Raw genomic sequence first — 16333 nt, 5'->3', positions numbered from 1 at the left:
ATGTTAAGTAAAAGAGTAATTTATGTAGTTGTATCTCAATGTATCTAATGTAAGGCAAGAGCTCCTAACAACAGGATTTCTGTAGCTCAGGCTGACCTCTTGCTCACGATTCTTGTATCTCAGATTTCCTAGTGCTGGAATAACAGGCATGGACCACCATGCCTAACTAATACATTGTTCCTCCTAACTGAAATTTCATATTCTTTGACCAACTTCTCTACAGTTCCCCTAAGAATCTTCAAAACAACTGGAACTCAAGTCCTGAACCAGCCCTTAAGAGCCCCATATACCTTTTTACTTTTAAAATTCATTTCATTTTTAGAAGCCCCTATGTATTTCAAAACATTACCACAATTTCTTTGAGAATAAGGTCCACGTTGGTCTCTCTGGTACCAAAAATGGCATCAAAATGGACTTTCATTACCACGACAACAAGTTGTGTGTAGTAAGTAAGTAGGTTAAAATGCTACAGCTTTCTTACTAAAATTCACCAGCTTCTTCCTTCCTCAAGTATTCTTCTGGTCATTGTAAGGTTTTGATTCCATTCTTAACTATAAAAGTGTTGATTCTAATTGTTTTTGCTACCTCATTCATCATGTTGGAGGCATAGAGTTTGAGTTCTTTGCCCTTCCATGTTTTTGAATGTCAATCTCACATTTTTGAATAAGCTAAATGTAAATTGATAAAATCCCTAAAGCTTACTTTGCTTAGCATACTGTGTTTAAAAGAAATATACATATTACTTATATTTTTAAGTGGTCAAGCCTTCAAATAATTTGAATTCCATTATTAATATTGGGATAATATCTTTTGGTTACTGATAATCTAGCACTGGTTTATTTGCCAAGTTTTAAGAAATATAGCTATTAAAATACATTTGCTTTTTATGATAAGCTACTTTTCTAAGAAATCATTACTTTTTGGTTAATGATTTCTCACCTGTGCGCAGTATTGCTAGGGACCTTTTGATAGTGTCTGAAGATAATTTTAGTCATCAAATTTGGGAATTGGGTTCGGTGCATCATCACATACCTATGATCCCAGCTACTTAGGAAGATTACTGCTCAAGGCTGGCCTGAGCAAGGTTAGCAACGAACGCTATTTATTGTGAGTCACACTTAAAATCCCAATTACTTAGGAGGCATAGGTAAAAGGATTGTACTCCAGGCTGGCCAGGCAAAAAGTACAAGATTGTATCTGAAAAATAACAGAATCAAAAAGGGCTGAACTTTGATCATGTGATAGAGAAACCTGTGTCCAAACCCCAGCAATGCTAAACAAACAAGCATGCAAGCAAAATCAAACCCCAAAATGGCTATTGACTTTGTGTAGAATCCATGGGTTCTGCTTACCATCTTATCTATAATAAGCAGGACAAGATTCTATAACCGTTCAGTTGTGATGCCCAGCACCATTGATACACATCTGATTTATTTAGGTAACTTGTAAAGTTTAATTTCAGTAATGTCATACTTCATATATAAAAGGAAATAATTGTAAAAATCTTGCACTTCTAACTACGTTGTACTCAAGCTATGTTTCCCTCTATTATAGTCTGTCAGTATTTTGTTTATACTTCAACATTTTTACAACTATATAAGCAAATATCTCTGTTACTGATAATCCATTTATTCTGGCACTATTCCTTTGAAAAATTATTCTTTCTCTGTTGAATCATCTTTCCCTGTTGGTCAAAAGATAGTTCTGGACTTTGCACTTTTCAACTTCCTCTAGCCTTCTAGTAATGTAAATCTTTCAACTTTATTCTTTTTCAAAATTTTACTTTGGTTCTTTTATATTTCATAAACTTATAATATATTTATAAACTATTGTGATAGTTTATATTTTATATAGGCAGTATCATCCCATAGATGAATGTATGAATTATTAGTGAATACTTGGGTATGTTACTAGTGAATGTATTTGAACAAAGTTGTGTGTGTTTTAAGGTTTCAGCCAACTTAAGAATTCTAAAGAACAAATCTCACTTTGGGGATTCTGAGAATCCTGTAAGGGTTTGTTCGTATGTAAAGAAAGCCCTAAAAATGTATTTCTCTTACGTAGATTAGTAATTTATTACCCCTTTGTCCCTATTGTCTTAAAATATATAGCTCTTTATTTCTAGAGGTAGCATATTCTTATTTTTTATACCTGTTTTCTGCTGCAGGCCTGTGATTGGGATTAAAACATTACAACTCCTGCTTCACCAGAGGAAATTAGTATGGGAATTCCTTTTATGGTAGGTTATTTTTTAGTGGACTCTTGGCAGTAATATAGACAATTCTTGTAATGGGTTAGTTTGATACTATTTGTGTCCTCCCATAACTTACATTATGAACTAGGCACAGTGGCACCCACATAATACTAGCTGCTAAGGAAGCTGATATTTTATATTCTTCTCTAGTATAGTACCAAAAAGCCAAAAGTAGAGCCAGCCTTGATGAAAAAGCCAAGGGACCCGAGCCCAGGCCCTGAGTGCAAGCCCCATTACTGGCACAAAAAAGGCCCACCAAAAGCCTATACATAATGTTATGTAAATAAATATTTAGTGCTAATCAAAATTATTTATCTGAGGTACTTTATACATACTAATGGCTTCTGTGTTAGTGAAGAACTTAGTATATGGTAACATAATACTTCAAATAATGTTTTAGTAGGAGGCACTTATAAATCTTAAATTCACTAAGTTGTAACTTAGAGAAAGAAACATTAAGTAGCTGGAAATAATGAGCAATGGAGCAACTGGATTTGTCTTGGGAACTGGTAGATGTTCCCCTTCATTCATGCAGCTGATTCTTTGCTTTACATAAACACCAGCCTTGTAGTAGATACCAGGTCCTCATTTTTGTGAATGACTCCTCTTATTTTAGTGAAAATAACTTTTAAAATAAAAACTTTAGAAGTATTAGACTTAAGGACACTAGTAAAGACATCTTAAGTTTGGTAACTATGGTATCACTTGTTGGACTTCTTATTTTAAACTGAAACATGCTCAAAGATTTATAGACTAATGAAAAGGAAGGAACTCTCCCTTCCCTCCCTCCCTCTTTTTTTTCTTTTTCCCCCCCGTGCTGGGATTTGGACTCATGGTCTTTGTACATTCTCAGCATATATACCACCAACCTATATCCCCAGCCAACTTCCTTTCCCCTCTTAAACAGAATGACTCATTTATTGTTACCTTGGATGTCAGTTGATAGAATATTAGTGGGACTTGACCCCTCTTATTTTTGTTGAGACAAAGACTGTTACTATGTAATATAAACTGGCCTGTGGTTAGCCTAGAACTGGAGATTAGCTTCTTGAGTGGTAGCATGTGCCACTATAGCTGGTGCTTATTTCTGTACTTTTTAAATGATCTAGTTTTTACTATGACAAAGGCTTTGGGTGAAGCTTATAATATGCCTATATAAGTGTGTATATATGTGTGTTTGTTTTTGTTTTTGCCAGTCTGAGGCTTGAACTCAGGGTCTGAGGGTCCTTGGGCTTTTTCAAGGCTAGTGAGCCACAACACCACTTCTGGCTTTTTGTATATATGTAGTACCGAGGAATGGAACCCCTGTCTTTGTTCATGCTAGGCAAGTACTCAACCACTAGGCCAAACTTGTGGCCCTATCCTAGCTTTTTGTTTGTTTGTTTTTTTTTTTTTTTTTTTTTTTTTGGTGGGTCATGAGCTCTGTCCCTGAGCTTTTCAGCTCAAGGCTACCACCCTGGACTGGCTTTGAACCTTGATCCTCAGATCTCAGCCTCCTGAGTAGTTAGGATTACAGGCGTGAGCCACTGCACCTGGCTCCTATCCTAGTTTTTTGATCAGCCAAACATTTGAGTAATGTGTAATGCCTGTACAAACCTCCAAAATAAAAAATCCCAAAGAGCATCAACAAAAACCTCCAAGTGCTGTCATTGCTTTCACACTTTCTACTGTAAAGTTACTCTTGATTGAAAAATGGTAACAAGTAGACATTGCCAATATCATTTTAGCCCATTTACTTTTCCTTTGTTGTTAAGTATGTTGGAGACAGTGCAGAACTTAACAGTTTTTTAAAAAACTACAATTGCTGTACTATAAGTTGCAGTTACTATTTTTGCCACTGGATGGTGCTTTTGCACTGGTTAATGCAAGAATTTTCTAAACTTACATTAGAAAATTCATCTTACTGAAATTGTAGTACTAGTATAGTTAGTCATACAGATGAGTGATGCAGTCACCTCTTATGATATGGTATTGTGAATTACTGTTACTTATTCATCATATAATATGTATTTATCATATAAATAAAGATATTCTTATAAGAGTGAAATATTTGGTTAGGAACTGTTAATTATATTTCCTAGTATAATCTTCAATTATTACCTTAACATATTTGATTTCTTAGGTGATTATTGTATTTATCTTATTGTAACAGGGATCAAACTCTAAGGGTCTTGTACAAACTAAATGGATTTTCTATTGCTGAGATGCAGTTGATATCATCAATGGTTATCTACATCTCCTAATTCGTATTATTTTCTGAAAGTAGAAGTTTCTCTTGTTTTGAAAACTACCCTTTGTGAACATTTTGTATTTTTCTTCTAATGTGTAGTTGTTGAAACATTTTTCATTGAACCTTTTTATTCAGATTCTGCTTTTTAAGTAATCATGACTATTTGATAAATTAGTCAGTTTGAATGAGTTGAATATTTGGTTGGTGTTGAGTTTGTTTGGGATTATAACAAGACTGTGGATGCTCTAGTTCAGAAAGAAATCAAACATAAAAAAATCTTAAATGACCTTAAAAATTTTTGGTTTATTATTATAAAAATGATGTACAGAGGATTATAATTACATGAATTAGGTAATGAGTACATTTCCTTTTCTACAATGTCTTTACTTTTCCTCATTCTCTCCCAGTTTCCCTCTCCCATCTCACAAGTTAACTATAGTTCACTTTTCATCAGTGTCCATTGAGCTCCACTGCTGCACTTTCACACTCTTTTCCCCTTCTCCCTCTCCATCTCTGAGGTACACACTTGAATAGCTATACATAAAGAAGACAGAATTAACAACAAAACAATAACAGCAAACACATCTATAAAGAGGCACTTAGGGATTGCACTTTTGTGTTTGACTTATCTCACTTAACATGATTTGTTCTAGTTCATCCATTTCCCTAAAAAATGATATTATTTTATTCTTTCTAATGACTGTGTAAAATTCCATTGTGTATAGGTACCACATTTTTGGATCCACTCATCTATTGTGGGGCATCTGGGCTGCATCCATATCTTGGCTGTTATGAATAAAATAGTGCAGCAATGAACATGGATTTGCCAGGTATCTTTATAGTATTTTATGGTATTCTATCCTTGTGATATTTTGGATAGGTGCCCAGGAGTGGTATAACTGGGTAGTAGGGGAAATCTATATTTAGTGTTTTGGGGTTTTTTGGTAGGTCATGGGACTTGAATTCTGGGCCTGGGTATTATCTCTGAGCTCTTCAGATCAAGGCTACTAAAGAGTCACGGATTCTAGTGCCTAGGCTGGCTTTGAACCTTCTTGATCCTCGGATCTCAGCCTCCTGAGTAGCTAGGATTACAGGCATTTAGTTTTTTGAGAAACCTCAACAGTTTTGTTGTCCAGAGTGGTTATAGTAGTTTACATTCTACCACCTATGCAATAGCATTTCTTTTTTCCCACATCCTTGCCAACATTTCTTGTTCAAATTCAGTGTTGGCCAATCTAACTGGAGTGGGGTAGAATCTCAGACCTCCTTTGTTGTTGTTGTTGTTGTTGTTGTTGTTGTTATTGGTGGTGGTGGTGGTTGTAATGGGGATAGAACTCAGGGCCTTGGTGCTGCCCTAGAACTCTACTGCTCAAGGTTAGTGCTCTACCACTTTGAGCCACAGCTCTACTTCCAGTTTTCCAGTGCCTAACTCGGGATAAAAGTCTCATGGGTTTTTCTGTCCAGGCTGGCTTTGTACCATGACCCTCAGGTCTCAGCCTCTTGAATAGGAATAGTAAATGGTAGGCGTGAGCCACCAGTTCCCAGATTCAGAGTTGTTTTCATTTGTATTTCCTTAAAGCTAGAGATGATGAACATTTTCTCATGTGTTTCTTTGTCATTCTTTCCCCCAGCACCGCTCCCCCACCCCCAAGCCCTAGGCTTGAACTCAGGGCCTGGGTACTGTTCTTGGGCTTTCTCAAGGCTAGTTCTCTACCACTTGAGCCAGAGCACCACTTCTGGCTTTTTGTGTGTATGTGGTACTGAGAAATCAAACCCAAGGCTTCTTGCAAGTACTCTACCACTAGGCTACACTCCCTACACTTTCTTTGGCATTCTTGCCTCTTCTTAGCTCCCTTGCCTATTTAGTAATTCGTTTATTAATTTCTTGAGTTCCTTGTATGTATTGCATATATTGGAACTCAAGGCCTAGGTACTCTCCTTGGACACTTTTTGCTCAAGGCTAGCACTCTGCCACTTCAGCCACAATGCCACTTCAGGCTTTTTCTGTGTAAATGGTACCAAGGAATCAAACACAGGGCTTCATGCATGCTAGGCGAGCACTCTTACCACTAGGCCACACTCCTGTTTGATATTTTTTGAGAAATACATTTAGAGGTTTTGTAGCCTAGTACATTTATTTCTTTTGGTCCTTTTAGGAAGTGCTTAACCTTCATTAAGGTGAGTTTTGTCACCTTTAATTCCCCTACACCTTATTTTTCTTCACTGTAAGATGGTGATTAAGTTTAGCAAACGTATGACTAAGATCATGACTAAGGAGTGATATTACCCAGAAAAGCAAATATAAACACTTTTTTGGGGGGGGGTACTTTCAATTTTATTATTTTATTGTCAGGATAATGTATAGAGGGGTTATAGTTGCCCTTTCTCATGTTTTTGTCCCTGTATCCCTCTTCCCACCCCATCCCAATCTTCTTATTTTCCCCCTTCCCTCCCCTATTTCAAATAAACATATGTACAATATACAAGGTAACAAAGTCAGATACAGTAACAACATGTAAACATCTTAAAGAGATAATAAAATACCTATAATCTTACCACTGGTGATCTACTAAGTGATCTGTTGTTGCTTTAAATAAAAGTATCCTCTGGGCTGGGAATATAACTCAGTGGTGGGACATTTGTTAATAAGCATGAATAAATTCCTGGATTTGATACATAGCATTGCAAACAACCTTTTCTGTGATCTAACATAATTAAGATTATTGTATGTATTGTGTTTTAATTCCACATAAAATTTTTTGTTATCATTCCATGTTTATAGAAATTCTTCAAAATTTTGGTTTCTAGAGGTGTAATTCAGTGGTAGGGAACTTAGTTTTTGGTTTTTTGCTAGTCCTGGGGCTTGAATTCAGGGCCTGAGCACTGTCCTTGAGCTTACTCAAGGCTAGAGCCCTACCCCTTGAGCCACAACACCTCTTCCAACTTTTTCTATGTATGTGGTACCAAGGAATTGAACCCAGGTCATCGTACATGCTAGGCAAGCACTCTACCACTAGGCCAAACTCCTGGCCCCAGGAACTTTAACATGTCAGGCTCTGGGAGTTTGAGCCTCAGCACTGTAAAAGTGTTTTCAAATATTATATTGTAAATCATAGTTTTATTTTTCAACATTTTCATGTTATAAATGATGCTTCAGTAAAAATTTTATTTTTTGCACCAGTGCTGGGGAAAGAGCTCAGAGCCTAAGTTGAATAAACAAAATGTTGAAAGGGAAAAATTTGAATATAGGTATGTTTGCCATTGGACCTAGAGTGTGTGCCTGGTGGTAGAGTGCTTGCCTAGTATACATGAAGCCCTGGGTTCAATTCCTTGGTACCTCATACACAGAAAAAAGCCAGAAATAGTGCTGTGGCTCAAGGGGTAGAGCGCTAGTCTTGAGAAAAGCCCAAGGACATTGCCAGGGCCCTGCCCTCCCCCCCCAAAAAAAGATATGTTTGGCATTAAAACAATTTGATAAAATCATCCTTGTTCCTTTTTACTTTTAATGTTAGAGGGTATTGTCATTCTAAATTAAAGCATTGGTGTGACGATCTAATGGGACTAATGGGACAATAGGAATGAAGTAGAACATATTGATCCAAGGAGAAGAGATTATTTTTTTTGCATATTTTAAACATTGCTTGTTTGGTTTTCCCATTTGTTTCCTTAATTTAACTTACCATAGGCATGTAATGTGGAAGAAGATCCAAGATGGGTAGGCCTGTGTTATAATCTAGCTTTCCCTCCTTCTTAGCCTTATGATCCCAGTGTCAAGATTAGGGCCTTTTTTTTTTTGATGGGGGGGGGGTTAGTCCTGGGTCTTGAACTCAGAGCCTGAGCACTGCTTTTGGGGTTTCTCAAGGCTAGAGCTCTACCACTTGAACCACAGCACCACTTCCAGCATTTTATATGTATGTAGTACTGAGGAATCAAACCTGGGTCTTCGTGCATGCTAGACAAGCACTGTACCACTAGGCCAAACTCCCATCCATAATGGGGCATTGTGAACCATCAAGGAGAAAAAAAGGGAAGAAAAATAACTTCACATAGTACATTAAGAACAACAATCACAAAGGTAAACAAGAAGTTTTCTTTCTTTAAAGTTGTTTTATCATGTCCATGTCTATATTTGGTGTATATTGTCTTGTATTTTTTTAACTGAAATTTTTGTCATTAGCAGCCTCCCTAACACAACTTAAGTGGACCTAAGATAAACATGTTCTCTGTGATCTAATTCATTTTATGTGAATAGTTATCTTTCAGTAACTCCAGATAAAACAATGCAAATTTCTTTCTTTTCTTTTCTTTCTTCTTTGTTATTTTTATTATTGTTGTTGTTGTTGGTGGTGGTGGTGGTGGTAGGGCTTGAACTCTGGGCCTGAGTGTTTTCTCTGATCTCTTAAGCTCAAGGCTACTGCTCTATCCACTGAGCCACAGCACCACTTCCCACAAATATTTCAAAATCAGTATATTTAACAATTAAACAGGTAGAACTTTCATCCTTAAAAAGAAAGATTAAGGAAGGATTATTTGCTGTTCATGCAGCATGGCAACATTGGGTAAATGTAATACCAGTTATCTTATTTTAAAAGTTGGAGGGGAGTTTTTTTCCCCACTTCAAAGTTGCTATAGCTACCAGTATTTACCTTTATAAGCAATAATTATACCAGGCATCCAAGGAATTTCCACAAGTACAGAAAAATCATTGGTTATTTCACACTCAAATTGGAACGTATATATCACTTCCGTTTCAAATTTGCTGTCATTTGGGAAATACTAAAAAAAAAAAAAATGACTCATCTTCTTAAACTATAAAAGGGTGGAGACAAAAATATTAAACATAGTATTTTAAAATTCAAGTAATGATTCAGTTTAGAATATTTTGCATAATTTTTAGTTCCCTATGCCACAGTGCTACAGTTTTATATAGCATCTTTTATTACTGAAAGAAGAAAAGTATGTTTCTAATGGCCTCACACTTGATGGGGGAGATGCTCTACTACTTGAGCCACACCCCCATTACTTTTCAGTTAATGCCTTGTTTTTTGCCTAGGGTAGCCTGGACCATGTTTCTCATATTCCTCCAACATAGCTGAGGTGACAGAGACAGCCAGGCTCGATTTGTTGTTGTTGCTGCTGCTGTTAAGATGGGGGTCTCATTAACTTTTATTTTTCAGGCTGGCCTCAAACTAATCCTTCAAACTTTACCTCTCAAGTAGCTGGAATTACAGAAGTGAACCACTGCTTTTGTTTATTTTTTAAAATAAAGATTGTCTTGCCCTCAATAAAGTTATAAAATGCCATGCTTATAATTTGATTCAGACTTTGTAGTTAATTTTAAAGTTTTAGAGAAAAATCAGATTTGGTAATTAGTCCATTCCTGAGTAACTGATTGTTAAAACAACATTTACTGTAGATTTTTGACTTTTGTGTTCAGAATTCACTATTGCAAGAATACTTACAAAATGTTTGACCTAGTATAATTCTGATTGACCTTATGATTCATAATTGCATCATAGTGGCTTCTAAAAGTTTATACTTTTCTACTAGGACGTTAAATACATTTCTTCATTTTTTGTTGTTGTTTACGCCAGTCCTGGGGCTTGAACTCAGTTCCTGGTATTGCCTTTGGGTTTTGCTCAAGACTAGTGCTCTACCATTTGAGCCACTGCACCACTTCAGGCTCTGTGTGTGTGGTACTGAGGAATCGAGCCCAAGGCTTCGTAGATACTAGGCAGGCACTCTACCTTTAGGCCATACTCCTGGTCCCTACATTTATTTAATATTAGGGCTATTTTAAATTGAAAATACCTTACAAAGTGGAATTTCACACTGGGGCAGCTTAAACAATAAAGACTTAATATAAGCAGCCAGAAATGAATATTGTAGGCGTTAGGGTGACTAGTATAGTTACTCAATGCTATAACATAGGAGTTGGTTTCCTTTCAGCTGTTGGACTAGGCATGGACCTTAAGCAAAACTCCTTCACAGTCACAAGGTATTCACCATGTTATCAAACACTTGGTATCATCTGTGACTCCCTTTTTAGATACAAGGAAGATTTTCTTAGAGCCCTCACAAGCTGATTTTCCCTGACACGATGGACCAGGCTGGCTCAGATCACATGTTCCTTATCAGGAGTCACTTCTGAGTAGAATAGGATTGCTATGATCATCTTAAGTTATTCAAGATTTTCCAGGGATATGGGGATGAGGTGAATGTGCTGCATAGAGAACATTACAACTCTTCTGAAGCCACCACTTCATCAGGTATTTCATTGGGCGATTCAGTATCTTTAGCCTGGGCTGTAACTTCTATTTCCGTTAAAGGCCACAGGTGTAACTGATCTCTTTATCCCAGTGATGAGCATAGTTATGGGGAGTTGATGGTGTTGCTTTTTCTCAGAAAGTTTTTAAAAACTGACATACCACTCTTGATTGTATTTATGAAGTGCAATAAACAAAGCATCTGGGAGTCCTATTCAGCTACTAGCTGAAGTTCTTTGGCCAATCTGATCATAGTTGCAAGACGATCAAGTGTGAAGCCAGTTTCCTCCTCCATCTGTAGTTTATCTTGTTCCTCATCCTTTACTTGATTTCCTCTCATTCATGTAAAAAACTTGTCCAGGCTTGTAAGCCCCCTTCTTCGATGATGGTTTTGAAAATGTCCTTCATGTACTCCTTGGCTCCAGCTTTATCCACAGAGCCTGCTTCTCCATGCAAAGAAATGCTCGATTCTAAAGCATCTTCAAAATTTATCAAACCAGCTCTTGCTGGCACTGAGTGGGGGTTAGTCTGGTGGGAGAAGCACTCGATGGTTCTGCTTCTGCATTGTCATCCTTGTCTTCATCCTTGTCATTGAAGTGAATGTCCATGCTTCCCACAAAACTGTAATAAGTTTCTTGGCCTTCGTCTACATGGTGTTGGTGTCCAGCTCTTGCTGTAGTCTTGTAGTCATTTATCCATCCTCACAGATGCCTTATTGAGAGAAGTAACCAACTTCTTTGTAATTTTGTTGAGTTATCCTTGCTGTAGACCTAATAGTCTTTTCATCTCTTTATATAGCCAACAGTAGATTTGTTGATGCCATAATGGTAGCCTATAAGTGTGTGTAGCTTTTGCCTTCCTCTAACATGTCCAGATTCTTTGATCCTCTAACGCCTGGGCTCACTGCCAAAAGCCTTAGAAGGTACAGAGTGTTTGGATAGCATCTTAGGGCTTGAAATAAATTCAAACTTTTACAAAAATTTCACAAAAACACAACACCACAGAGCAGCTCTAGGGGCATTGATCAGATGTTGATGTGAAATAGACAGGAGAGATGCTAAATGTATGGACATGAGTGTGGAAGAGCAAACAGGTGAATGCTATCTATGGTCACCGAACCTCAATGCCTAGGATACAGAACACAATACTATTGTTAGTCACTTTCCATTCCATTAGCCCATAGTATGCCCTATGCCATCACACGTTGGCAAACTAGTGCAAGCAGTAGTGACATACTGCATTTCCATTGTATATCTGCTGATGAAATACATGCTGTATTTTATTTTGGTTCAGTATTCTTTTAGTATGTTTGAGTTAACATTTTTATATTAAAAATTAGGCAAAATAATTAAAATCATAAATACTACATAAAGAGCTATATACTGCAAAATCCCATGGTCTAGCGAAAGTTCCATGATACAGAATTAGGTATATATTTTTTAGATCTGCATTGAAGCTGCAATAAGTGAACTACAGTGTAGTGAGGGACAACTTGTTTGTGTTGTTAGGGTTTAAACACTTTTAAATAAAATAATTTCTAGGTCTGGGCTTTCCTCTATAATATGAGAATAAAGCCAACTTATGTATATTAAATGGGAATATATAGAACCAGCACCTCACAAAAAGTAAGGAGAATAATGAGATATTAATGAGAATACTAGTGGATAGAATTTTAAAAGATTGAAGGGAGGCTGTGGTACTTTCCTTATAGTTTTTTGTTGGGAAATATTGCTATTGTGTGGTAAACAGTGGGGAAAAATCAAGTACAAAATAGTGGGAGTGTTCAGTTTGGAGATCTGCACCCAGGGCGTGGTATGTGTTTGACCAAGTGTTTACTATGTTCTATACATTCCAACCCATTAATTATTTTATAGAAAAGATCTTTTCTTTTTTTTTTGGCCAGTCCTGGGCTTGAGCTCAGGGCCTGAGCACTGTCCTTGGACTTTCTCAAGGCTAGAGAGCTCTACCACTTGAGCCTCAGCACCACTCTGGCTTTTTTGTATGTATGTGGTACCGAGGAATCGAACCCGGGCCTTTGTGCATGCTAGGCAAGCACTCTACCACTAGGCCAAACTCTCGGCCCCTAGAAAAGATCTTTTTTGCAGAAATTTTTTTTTTCATTACATAGTGCTCTTTTGACTTGTAGATACTTTAGAACAAGAACTGAACAGTTCTTTTTTAAAATAAATTAAAAATTTTAATGGGTGTACAAAGGGGCTTTCCTTCCACATAAATAGCTCTTTTGTACAGCTTAACAGATTTTTTAGAAATGTATAACCTATCTAGATAGGATTATTTAATTACTTCAGTGAAAATCAAAATGATTAACTTTATGGTTTCTACTTCTATGAACTATTACTTTTTCAACTAAAAAATATGAACCAAAAAAGAAAAACATGGGGGCTGGGAGTGTGGCCTAGTGGTAGATTGCCTGCCTAGCACACAAAAAGCCCTAGGTTCAATTCTTCGACACCACATAACACAGAAAGAGCCAGAAGTGATGCTGTGGCTCAAGTGGTAAACCCAAGGACAGTGTCCAGGCCCTGAGTTCAAGCCCCAGTACTGGCCAAAAAAAAAAAGGAAAGAAAGATATGAATAGGGAATGAAATTTGGGAACTTAGAAATTGTTAACATTTAAAAAAATATTATAAAGGTGATTGATGTACCAAAGGGCTATATTTACATAAATAAGGTAAAGAATACATTTCTTTTTTGACAGTCACCCCTTTCCCTTGCTCTCTCCTAGTTTGCAATTTTAAAATGCATTTTGTTTAGATTTCTTTACATTGTAGAAAACACATCTCTATAGTCTTGGCAAAAAAGTATCTTAACTTAGGTTTTTAAGAGTCTTAAAAAAATATTTGTCCTTCCTCTTTACATCTCTTAGGAATATACTGCAGACATGTTTTTATTGCAGCTTCATTATAGGGTTAAACATTTGCTGTATTGTAGCATACGAAAGTGGTTAAGCTGTTTGGAATTGTTTACTTGCTAAAACCAGTGTTAGTCAGAAAAAGCAGTACACCAGATTTCCTTGTGGCTTTTAGTGGAAAATGTTAAAAAGCGCACTCATTTTTCAGTTATAGAAATTTCAGTTTGATCTGGATTAGTCACAGAACTGGCATGAACCTTCTTATTGTGAAGGCTGTCCAAATGCACTATTTTTTTTCCTCCTGCTAGAGGAAGTCACATCCTGAGCAGTAGCTCAGCTCTCTGGTAAGTGTAGCATGTGAGCATTACTAAGGCATTTCATCTTGCGGGTCTGCAGTTTCTGCTCTTGGGACTGTTGCTCCATTGGAATGCTCTGTGGGACGGATCCTGAAGCTCTAAAGATATTTTTTAAGGACCTACTCATTTGAGGATGTCAGCGGCATTTTGCAAGATCATCCGAGGAACAGGAAAGCATCTGAAATCAACCGAAAAAGATAACTGTGACGGTTTTCATTGTGAAAGGAAACTATTGGCACAGAAGCAGCTGATTGAATAAAATAGTTGGCTCAAAGAAGATGCACAGTCTGCTGGTTTTTTTCCCTCTGAATGAAGACTATTTAATGGAAGCTGTATTCATGCCGAGATCAAAGGAAATACTGGAATGATAAACTGCTGGAATTTTTTTCCCCTTCTCTTTTTACTGCAAAAACTCTAAAGCTGTAATTTGGTCTCAAAGGTCTTAATTCCTTTGCAGCCTTCTTGTTCTATTAGGCTTCTTCGCTATCACTGTTTTTGCCTGGCATCGGTGCCTTTTTGTTAGAACAGCCACGCACAACTGCCTGATGAAGAAAGAATGAAAGCTCTTCCTTGCTTACATTACCTATCGGAATAAAGCTGTTTGTATTTCTTCTGTTATAGGGGAAATCTGGATTAATCAAGCCATATTCTAATACCAAGAGTCTATTGTCTCTTATGGTCTGACTCATCACATGTAAATATACTGCAGCTTTGGTATTAATGCAGATTGGCTGCCTTCCCCCCTTTTTTTTCTTTTCCCAAACACAGAACGAATTGTCTGTCAACGTCTGAGCTTTAATTTCAGGGCTTGTGCTGAGCTCTCTTTTTGTGTTTCCTGAATAATATCTTCATTAAATCACTGAAGCTGAAGACATGACGAAGTTAGAAGTGGAAGCAGAATAGTGAGCTTTTAGTTTTTATCTTTAATTATAAAAACAAGTCAGCCTACTAGTAACTATATGACCTTGCAGTCAAGAGTTGGGGATAACTGTGATCATCTCTGTCATAGCAGTCATTTCATTCTTTATCTCATGGTGGTGTGTTACCCCAAACAATGATTATTTTGTACAAGTAAAATTTTAGAATACAATGTAACTATTTTGATAGGAAAGAATATTTTTAAATGAGCTTATTTTGGACTCTTAACTATTGACATTGGTATATAGTTTTTTTATATATATATTGCAGCAATCCAGCAGCTAAGCGTAGAATTTTGTTGCTGTTTAGGAAATTTAGAAATTACATATCATAATTTTGGTTTTTTTATAGCACTTATTCATACTATAAGTGTACTATTCAGAGAATGTTTGTAAGTGTTGTACAGAAGAGGAAGAAAAATTACTTGTGCCCTTCAAACTGTCACATAGCTTGGAATTTAATATTTTAAAAAGAGCGAATGAGTCGAGTGTGTATTGTTGTCTTGGAGGAGGTCGAAGATGATTCTCCTGAATTCATTTCTAAATTGCCACAGGAAAATAAATCCCTACATTCTCTACCTTCTGGAAATGTATTGGTAAGATTTGAGAATTTGTTTCTTATATTCTACTGACCTCGTCATGTAATTTTTTAGAATTTTTAAAGAATGGACAGTAGTTGGTTTCCACTAGTTTCATAAATACTTAAACTAATGTTTGTGTCAATATGTTGCATTACTGTGAATAAAATAAGCATTTTCTGATTTTCACTTTTTCAAATGTTTAGGTAGCATTTCAAACTTGGATCTCATTAAAAAGACTAAAAATTAAGGAAAAGTATTAAGACCCATATTTCTGTGTTCATTTTGGGTTTTTGAACTGATAAGACAGAAGTCGGGAACTGCATATTTTAGGAAAGATTAACTACCTAGCCTTGCCCTTAAATGATTTTATGTATTTATGTGTGTATGAGTATATATGAAAAAGAATCACACTGTATCCTTAACCTTATTTTTAATACTGTTGACAGCTGGCTCCTTACTTAACTAGTATAATATGATACCTTACAGAAGTGGAATTGTTGATTAGTAAATTATATTTAGACATGCATATGTTTTTCATGGTATTCAAGTATATAGTATTTTTGGTCTTTGAATAGTAGTTGTTTCCATAAACTGCCAACTTTGGGGGATTTTATATCTTTATACATATAATGCTAATTGGAACATGCTATTTTCATCCCTTTAAACAGACCTTTTCAAAAGGATCTTCTATCATGTGCCCCAGCATGGCTGGAAATTGCTTGTTTGACAAGTTCTGTTCCACAGCTAGATGTTGACAGACTATATATGCAAGTTTTTTTATCATATAGAAACAAAATATTTATACTTATAAGAAATTAAATCTGATTGTGTTTATTATACAAATTAATTTTGGTCAA

The 16333-nt window shown here is 36.3% G+C and overlaps 1 protein-coding gene across 7 annotated transcripts in view; it reads left to right on the top strand.

Moving 5' to 3' along the window:
• Ankrd28 (ankyrin repeat domain 28) overlaps positions 1-16333 on the top strand; it is a 141354-nt gene that overhangs the window by 36106 nt on the left and 88915 nt on the right. For 3 of the 7 annotated variants that reach the window (XM_090321784.1, XM_090321777.1, XM_090321801.1), the window contains one exon: positions 2168-2239. The exons of 2 other annotated variants lie outside the window; for them this stretch is intronic. In XM_090321784.1, the coding sequence (XP_090177910.1) occupies positions 2222-2239 (18 nt within the window). In that variant the 5' untranslated portion in view covers positions 2168-2221. Of the gene's footprint in view, positions 1-473; positions 528-2167; positions 2240-15217; positions 15492-16333 lie in introns of those variants that run through there. 2 more of the 7 variants (XM_090321792.1, XM_090321769.1) reach the window with 2 other exon arrangements.

Source organism: Megascapheus bottae, chromosome 2 (assembly GCF_031878675.1).
Source record: "Megascapheus bottae isolate mThoBot1 chromosome 2, mThoBot2.hap1, whole genome shotgun sequence".
Lineage (NCBI taxonomy): Eukaryota > Metazoa > Chordata > Mammalia > Rodentia > Geomyidae > Megascapheus > Megascapheus bottae.
The sequence above is the reverse complement of the archived record's forward strand: the minus strand, read 5'-3'. Positions and strand labels throughout refer to the sequence as shown.